Raw genomic sequence first — 9,271 nt, 5'->3', positions numbered from 1 at the left:
AGCAAGTCATTAGAATTTGTTGTTTATGCAGTGAAGCCACACTAGACCAAGTATCCTGAAGGCAACCATTCTCCAGCTGACCTTATATAACAAAAGAAGGAGCAGATGTATGCTTGCATATTCTGACTTTGTGTCAGGATGGAATGAATTTACCTGTACAAGCCATCTTACTGTCAAAAGAACCAAGTAATCACATCCTGAGTGTGGACGTGTAGCTACACTTGTCAATTATTTTGAGCAGCCTCCAAACTCTCAGACCATCAGACAAGATGAAAATACTCACATTTATGGGCCTCCACAATTCTTCCCTTTTAATTAATTTTAATAAAGTATGTGCTTTTGCAACAACAAAGATGATAACATCTGCCTTGGGTGAGCACTTTGCCATTTCCCAGACTTACCCATCTTTGGTACATGCATTTCAATAATACATGCCCATGTCTTAGGTGCCTGGGAGGAAAAGGGATCAAACCCTGCTTTGACTGTCAATCTCTGTAATCAAAGGATTAAGGGGGAAAAGTAACTCTGGGTTCTGTATCTCTGAACCAAACTTCTGTCAAGACAGTTCATCTGAAATTAGCTAATGCTTTGTGAATATACATACTACTATGGCTATATTCTCTCCTAATTAAAAGAGTGGAGGATCACCATGGATGGGAATACCTTTTTCAAATTTTTCATTTATGTCAAATTCAAAAATACATAGGAAATGTCCAACTTTTCTTAACATTTTATTGTCAACTAAAGCAGTTATAAACATTACCAGGTCAAAAACATAATTTTAGAGTGGAAATTAACAATAAACACAAAATTTTCAAGGTATGTGTGGTATGTGTGTGTATATCTGTCTGTGTGGGCTTCTATTTGTGTTCTCCATGACATTTGTGTTTCAGTAATTACAGTTTCTTTATTTTTTTCTGTAGTCTTTTAGCTTTGTTTATTTCTGTCTTTAACCTAAAGTATTGGTTTTTATTATTAAATGTAAGGCTAATTTGGTAGACAAATATTCTTTAAGCCTGTTTATATTGTAGAAAAATTTTCTTTCTCCTTTAACTATGACAAATAGATTTTTTGGATCTTGTAGTCTGGTTTGGCATCTGTTGTCTTTTAGAAGTGGGAGTACATTTCTCAAGATTCTTAGAGATTTTAATTTTTTTCTCTTAAGAAGTCATCCACTACTCTAGTGAGCTTTTCTTTATGTATGGGTTTTCTTTTGTATCTTCAATACTCTCCCTTTGTATGGTATAGTGTTTTAACCGCAATATACCAAGGAGAATTTCTTTTTTGGACTAGTTAGGTATATTGTGAAGTTCTTAAATCCAGATGTACTTAAAGGGATTCTATAAAGTTGGAAGCATTTCAGGCTAAAAGCCTGGTACAAGGGTATCTCCCAGAAACCCATAAGTACTCTCTACCTCCACCCCCTCCCCCAAAACAATCTTGATACCAATAGGAGGCCTGACCCTTTTTTGAATGAAAACAAAGGAGAAGTGAATTGGGAAGAAGAGGGAGAGGAAACAGAATGGGAGGAGAAGAGGGATAGGAAACTGCAGTTGGAATGTAAAATAAATAAATATAATTAACTGAAAGGGGACAAATAATAATCTCTTTAATTACAATTATTTTTATAATAATACCATTGCAATGTGCCATAACATTTAAGAAAAATGCAGACTTTAGAAAACATAGAGTTCACTATTAAAATTCACTCTCCGGTACATAAAATTAATGCCTGCACAAGAAAAAAATGAAACAACTCCTCATTCTCCAATATTCTGCAGAAAAAAAAAGTTAATTGTGCTTAAGACTCGATCAACTGTAATATATTTCCTTTGTCTGTTGACTGTTGTTTGCATTTATTTCTATTATTAGAAATGTATATACATACATTAATTATATATAGTAATTATGTATTCAAAATTTCTGTATGAACAAGCACTATGAGAGAAAATGCCTCTTGTTTATTATTATTGACAATAATACATTGAAATGACTACAAAAATAAAGACATATTTAAAAACAAGAATACCAACTTTTATCACAGCTTTAATTTTATGTGATTGCTATAAATATACAATGATAAAAATATTACCTATTGAAGTATACTCTTTCATCATATGTATTTGCACATAAAGTATGCTTTTTGAGATATGGTTTTGCTATAGAACCTAGGCAAATCTTGAACGAAATATATTTCTCAAGCTGCACTTGAGATCTTGGCACTCCTCCATCTTCTGTCACTATGCCCAACTACTCAAAGCATGGCTAACAAGAGAGCATCATCATCAGCTAACTCACACTTTAGCCTTTTCCACCCCTAATACTTTCATGAAGGCTCTGGCCACTTCTCTGTTGCGGAAACTGTAAATGAGGGGGTTCAACAAAGGAGTAAGGATAGTATAAAAAGCTGACACCATTTTGTCCTGATTAGGAGAACGACCAGAAGAAGGCCTCATATAAATGAACATGGCTGCCCCATAGTACATTCCCACCACCACAAGGTGAGAGGAACAGGTTGCAAAAGCCTTGTGGCGACTCTCAGCAGAGGACATTCGAATGACAGCCAGAATCACACGAGTGTAGGAAGCAATAATAATTGTTACAGGGAAGATAAGCATAATTACACAGCAGAAAAATATCATCTTTTCAAATGTCAAGGTATCACTACATGAAAGAGTGAGCAGGGCTGGAACATCACAGAAAAAGTGAGGTATTTCTCTGGCACCACAATACGAGAAGGACAATGCTGCTGCAACTTCTATTATGCCATCAAGGGAACCAAGAATCCATGAGGTGGCAGCCATGATACCACAGATTTTATGACTCATAAGAATAGGATACCGTAATGGATGGCAAATAGCCACATAACGGTCATAGGCCATTGTGGCCAATAGAAAACATTCGGCTCCAAGCAGAGATACATAGAAGAATATCTGGCATCCACAGCCAGCCATGGAGATGGACTTGTTCCCAGAGAGAAAGTTGAAGGCCATCTGGGGCACTGTGGTACAAATGAGCATAAGATCCATGAGAGAAAGTTGGCTGAGAAGGATGTACATGGGAGTGTGGAGTTGGGCATCCAGGTAGATGAGAAGCACCATAGTAGAATTACCCATGAAGGCCAGGAAGAAGATACCCAGGATAAGGGAAAAGAAAAAAGTATGAAGAGGGCTGTGATCAAAAATACCCAACAGGATGAAATTAGAGTTGACGGTCCAATTGTTCCATTGCATCGTAAGTATGTTCACTGTGAAGACAGAATATATAATAAAGGTAATAATATGTAAACAACATGACCAATATTTCCTTCCAAGCTAAATAATCACAAAGAGTTATGCAAGCATAAAAAATTGTTTCTTTGAGGATCAGCTTTTTTATTTGGTGATATAAGAGATTAAAACTTATTTTTGAATGTTCTCTGTCTCTGTCTCTCTCTCTCTCTCTCTCTCACACACACACACACGCATGTGCAAGCACACAGAGACATGTGGACACACAGTTTATTCTATATCCAAGTCTGATTTGAACTCATGATTCTCTTGCCTTAACCTCTAAAGTGTTAGGATTACACATGTGCACACACAAATATGCCTGGCATCATATAATTTTAACTCAATTTACTTAGCAAAGAAATATAAAAGATTCCATCAAAACAAACATAAAAGCCTTGCAGTCAAGTTTCAGGAAGATGTCCAAACATACATGTAGTGTCAATCACCCTTTCATAATTACTAATATTATGAAGAGATTTCTGAGTCCAGAGAATTCCATCATATTTATATTTCATTTTTTCCATTGAGTTTACAATGTCATATTCTGACAAAAAAGCTCTATTCAGGAAAATGTAGAATATTATTCAATTGAAATTACTAAATTCAGTTAATTTATTAACTTAATAAAATGAATCTAATATCAGATAAACAATTTTAGAACTATATTAATTCAAGTGTGTAAACATCATGAAAGTATGTTCAAACCAATGTTTTTCATCATTTTATCACTTGTAAAAGAGTCTGTCTATATAAAGAGTCTAACCAGGCAATAATTGACCATAACTACATATTTTAAATTTTGACTACATATTACTTAAGCTGTGTGAACTTCAGCAATTATTCACTTCAAACATAATTTTAAACTCACTAAAATTGAATACTTGTAATATCTATAAGGATACCTAACACTAAATAAAATTACAATTTAATATATTTTCAGCATTACCTACATGTATGAGCCTTTTAAATTAAATATGGCTTGAGAGATTATTGACTATCCTTACTTTACCTCTAGTGGTGTACAATCTATTTTAAAAACTCAGTGCTCCACTTTGGAACTTTCAGACTTCACACTTCAGACTAGGAACATTTAAGCAATGTTGTCAGTGATACACTATGTTAGGAACTTATAATTAGGCCACAGGTATATAATCCTTTTAAGTTTCTTTATTAAGTTTCATGATTGTATAAGTGGTACAAAATAAAATATCTACATAAATAAGCTTTTTCTCTAATTTCCTTTGAAAGATTTTTAAGAGTATAATTTTGCATATAATTTTGCATATCAAGCTAAGTGGTTGAGAATGAGATTAACATTTCAAAACTCTAGCTTAAATCTCCAAAAGCAAAAAAAAAGGAAAAAGTAATATCTTTTAAAATTTCCTTAATATATTTGTTTTCTCATTTTGTAGTTCTTTGTAGAATAAAGACATTAGTTTCCCTATTTTTCTATCTTACTACCATATGAACAAATTTTTTGTCTACATTGTACTATTTTTTATCAGCTACTTGTTCATTATTTAGCAGATTAGTGAGTTTAACACCATTCCTGTCAATTGAGACTTCATTGTGTCCTAAATTTCTAATCCCCTCAAAATATTCTATAAATACTTTTATATTTAAAGACTTGTCAATCAACTTTATCACTATGTATAGAAAAACCTATAATCCATTATACTTATTTTGCATTTCAAAACATTTTGTTGTTCCTAAAAATTGTTATATTTTTATATTTAATTCTTATTATTTAAAAAATATTTTATTTATATTTTATGTATATGGTTATTTTCTTGCATGTATGTCTATATACCACAAGCATCTAATAAAAGCATCTAATGTCCTTGGAGCCCAGAAATGTACCTTCAATCCCCTGTAACTTGAGTTACAGATAATTGTGACCTGCCATCTGGATCCTTGGAGAAGAGTAGTCAATGCTCTTAAACACTAAGACATCTCTTGACTCCCTTTTTTAAACATTTCAATTAATTCTTTAATATTTTCAGAAAATGTATTTTGAGAAAATTCTAACCCATACCTACTCCATAACCACCCTCTCTAACATTCCTTTTCCCATCCTACTCTGGATTTTCTTCTCTTTTTCATTCACCGAGTACAGTTTGCTTTGCCCCATTAATATTAGGAATGGGACTTATTCTGACATATAGTAGACATACCAAGGGTCACATTATTAAATAAAACTGACTTCTCATGTAGTGGCGAGATTTCTGTGCACATCCCCACTTTGTTCTAAAGATTTTGCAAATCTTAACCTTGAACAAGTCTTGTGTAAACTGTCACTACTACATGTGCAACTGCTCTTTTATTTCTATAAAGCATGATTTTCTGATGTTATACATCCCTTCCAATTTTTTAAAATCTTCCCACCTTTTTTTCTATGAATATTACTGAGCCTTTGGAGGAAAAAAAAGATGTCATGTCTGCATCCTATTTATCGCTAAACTCTCAAATATCTATTATTCAATGCATTGTGACCAATTTAAAGACTCTATGTTAACCTAGTATAAGACACTTTTCTGATGATATTTAAAATATGTATTGATGTATCAGTATTGTGAGAATTAATTAAAAGTAATTTTAGTAGCATTTCCACTTAGAAAAATGACAGTGTTAGATTTTCCCATAAAGTCTCGAATCTACCTAGCCAAAGGAAAAAAAAAACTAGAATTGAATGAAAATTCAAACATACCATATCAAATATATGGAATACAATGATAACAATACAAAGAGAAAAGGTTATAGGACTAAGTAACTACATAAAACCAAAAACTGGAAAGATTTTATATTAACACTTAACAATGTGCCATAATGATTTGCTAAAACAATAATGGAAAACAACCAAAAAAAGAGTATATGGGAATAGACCATAAAAGTCAAGGGTAAAATTAATGAAATAGAATTTACAAAGCAATACAAAGAATCAATGAAATAAATGACTCTTTGAAAATATTAACAAGATTGATAAACCACTAGGCAAATCAATCAAAAAAAAAAAAACAGAAAAAATACCCAAAGTAAGAAATCATTATAACATAATGGAGTAAATTCAGAGAATCATAAACATATAACTTAAAAATATATACACTACATACTTTAGGAACAGAGCCCAGTAACTCCTGAGCTGGAACTGACCTAAATTCTCCCTCTCTGAGGTCTAGCTTTCATAGTACCAGAAGGGATTGTGCAAGTTTAAAAAGGAGGACTGAAACCAGCATTGCTAACCAGCTATAATGCCTATAAATCACATCAATTTCTAGCTTGGGACAATGATCCTTTAGGTGTAATAGCGGCATACATACGTTGGCAGTAACCAACAGCTCTATAATTGGACATAAGACCCGTTCAACCAGAAGAAAACAATTACTGGTACTGAAAATGTAGCTAACTACTCAGTGCTAGGGAAGTTGTGGTTATAAGAGGAGAACCTAAACCAGTATAAATTCTAACAACAACCATAAGTATTGGTCCTAATATACACAGACAAGTTTAGTTTTCACACTTCATTAAGGAGATTACTTTTTCCAACAAATGGGACCACTACATATAACCACAACAAATCAAAACACAGAGTTGTAGAGCCCATTCCCAGTAGATACATCCCCAAAACTCTCTTGCTCAGGGAACATTGCAAAAGTGGAGGCAGAAAGATAGTAAAAGCCAGAGAATTGGGGAGTTTCCTATGACAAGTTGTCTCCTACAAATATCAGAGGCTATACCCATAAACTCTCATGAACATGACTACCAAATGGCAGGTAAACAAGGGAAACCCCACTAGAATTGCCAATTGGACCAGAAAAGCCTGCAAAGCCACAACCCTACACATGGCATATAGGAAAGATATAAAATAAATCTAGGAGCAGGGAGGTGGCCATCCCCAGGGAAGAGCATACCAGTTTGTCCACGGTCAACCAGTCAGGTCTGAAAACATACATAAGAATAATTTTATACAGACTGAGAAGATTATACGTTGCAATATATATGTAGTAACATGTAATAATAAGTAGTGAAAAGAGGCATGAATTTAACAAAATGTGATAAGGTATATGTGGGAGTGTTTGAAGGGAGAAAAAGGATGGGAGAAATATAATTACACTATAATCTCAAAAATAAAAATACCTTTACACCACTAAACTGGCAAATCTAAGTTTATATATACATATAAATTTATAAATATAAATAAATATATACATATATTACAAAACTTAAATCACAGTGAATTAAACTATTTAAATAGATCTGTAACAACCAAAGAGATAGAAGTTGTTAGTATTCATGCATACCCTGGCATAGCATGATGCCCTGTGCCCTGCAACGGGCCTGCCAGCATAGCAGATGATACCCTGTCCCTTTAAGAGACAAGCTCCACCCACTCTCTTCTCTTTTTCTTTTCTGCCATTCTCTCTCTCTCAATTCCTCTCTATCCTCTGTCTCTCTGTCTCTCTCTGTCTCTCTGTCTCTGTCTCTGTCTCTCTCTCTCTCTCTCTCTCTCTCTCTCTCTCTCTCTCTCTCTCTGTATTATGTGTGCTTGTCTATGTCTTTCCCATTTTCTCTTCCCTTCCCATTCTCTTTATCTCTAACTCCATACTCAATGGTGGATTCTGTCTCCCACTGCAGTCCTCACATGTGCTGTTTACAACAGAAGTAATACTTAAAAATTATTCCATAAAATAGGCAAAGAAGGAACATTTTAGATATGGTTTACGAAGTCTAAATTACTCTGATGCCAGACAAAAATTCAACAATAATTATCTAACAGATGATCTCATATAATAAACATATATGCAAGAATTGTCAGCAAAATAATAGTAAATTGAATTTATAAACGTATCAAAAACTACAAACAATATTAATTTAACTCAGCCCAAAGATGAGAAATTATTAATCATGTGTTAACCAATAATATATTTCACAACATAAATAGATTCAGGAAAAGAAACCACACAATTTTCTCATTGGCTTCAGAAAGAGACTTTGACAAAATCCAACATCCTTTTGTAATAAGAGCCCTAGAGAACCTATGAATACAGGAGAGATATCTCAACATACTAAGCAATAATCAGCAAAACCCCAGTCAACAATAGTCAGATCAAGAAGAAGAAAAGGATGACCAACCCTTTTAGTTCTTCAGTATAGTGCTTGATATCTTACCAAGAGCAGTAGTAGAAGAAGTCAATGTATCCTTATTTGCAGATAATATTTTCTATAAATTAAAATTACTAAATACTTCACCAGAAAAACACTAAATATAAATATATCCAGCAAAGTAGTATCACACAAAATTAACATGAAAAAACAGTAACATTGCTATATAATAATGACATACACAGAAGTCATGAAAAGAATTTCATTCACAACAGCCTCAAAACAATGCCTTGGAATAAGCCTAATAAAGAAAGTGAAAGGGCCAGGTGGCAGAAAAGTGCTACTTTAATCTCAGCACACAGGAAGCAGAGGCAGGCTGATCTATGAGTTTAAGCGACCCTGGACTACAAGTTCCAGTACAGGCAGAGTTGCACAGAGAAACCTGTCTTGAAAAACCAAAAGACAGAAGAAGAGAGAGAAAGAGAGAAGAATAGAAAGGAAGTGAAAGAAAAGAAAGAAAAAAAATGGAAGAAAGAAACTGCAGTTAGAGTCATCACAGAAAACATCAATGATAGCCTTTGCTGGAGAGGTTGTGGAGAAAGGGGTACCCTCATCCATTGCTGGTGCGAATGCAAACTTGTGCAACCACTTTGGAAAGCAGTGTGGCGGTTTCTCAGGAAATTCGGGATCAACCTACCCCTGGACCCAGCAATGCCACTCTTGGGAATATACCCAAGAGATGCCCGATCATATGACAGGGGCATTTGTTCAACTATGTTCATAGCAGCATTATTTGTAATAGCCAGAACCTGGAAACAACCTAGATGTCCTTCAATGGAAGAATGGATGAAGAAAGTGTGGAATATATACACATTAGAATACTACTCAGCGGTAAAAAA

At 34.0% G+C, this 9,271-nt stretch overlaps 1 protein-coding gene across 1 annotated transcript; it reads right to left on the bottom strand.

Annotated features, from left to right (window-relative positions):
• Positions 1-2,294: 2,294 nt before the first annotated feature.
• LOC126494620 (olfactory receptor 2M3-like) lies at positions 2,295-3,236 on the bottom strand. Its single transcript, XM_050132063.1, has one exon. It carries the CDS (start codon positions 3,231-3,233, stop codon positions 2,295-2,297), a length of 939 nt encoding a protein of 312 aa, XP_049988020.1. The 5' UTR covers positions 3,234-3,236.
• Positions 3,237-9,271: the final 6,035 nt, after the last annotated feature.

Source organism: Alexandromys fortis, unplaced genomic scaffold (assembly GCF_014885135.2).
Source record: "Alexandromys fortis isolate MF-2015 unplaced genomic scaffold, M_Fortis_MF-2015_v1.1 scaffold_334, whole genome shotgun sequence".
In the NCBI taxonomy this organism is placed as follows: domain Eukaryota; kingdom Metazoa; phylum Chordata; class Mammalia; order Rodentia; family Cricetidae; genus Alexandromys; species Alexandromys fortis.
Note: the sequence above shows the minus strand (reverse complement) of the source record. Positions and strands in the feature narration are given on the sequence as shown.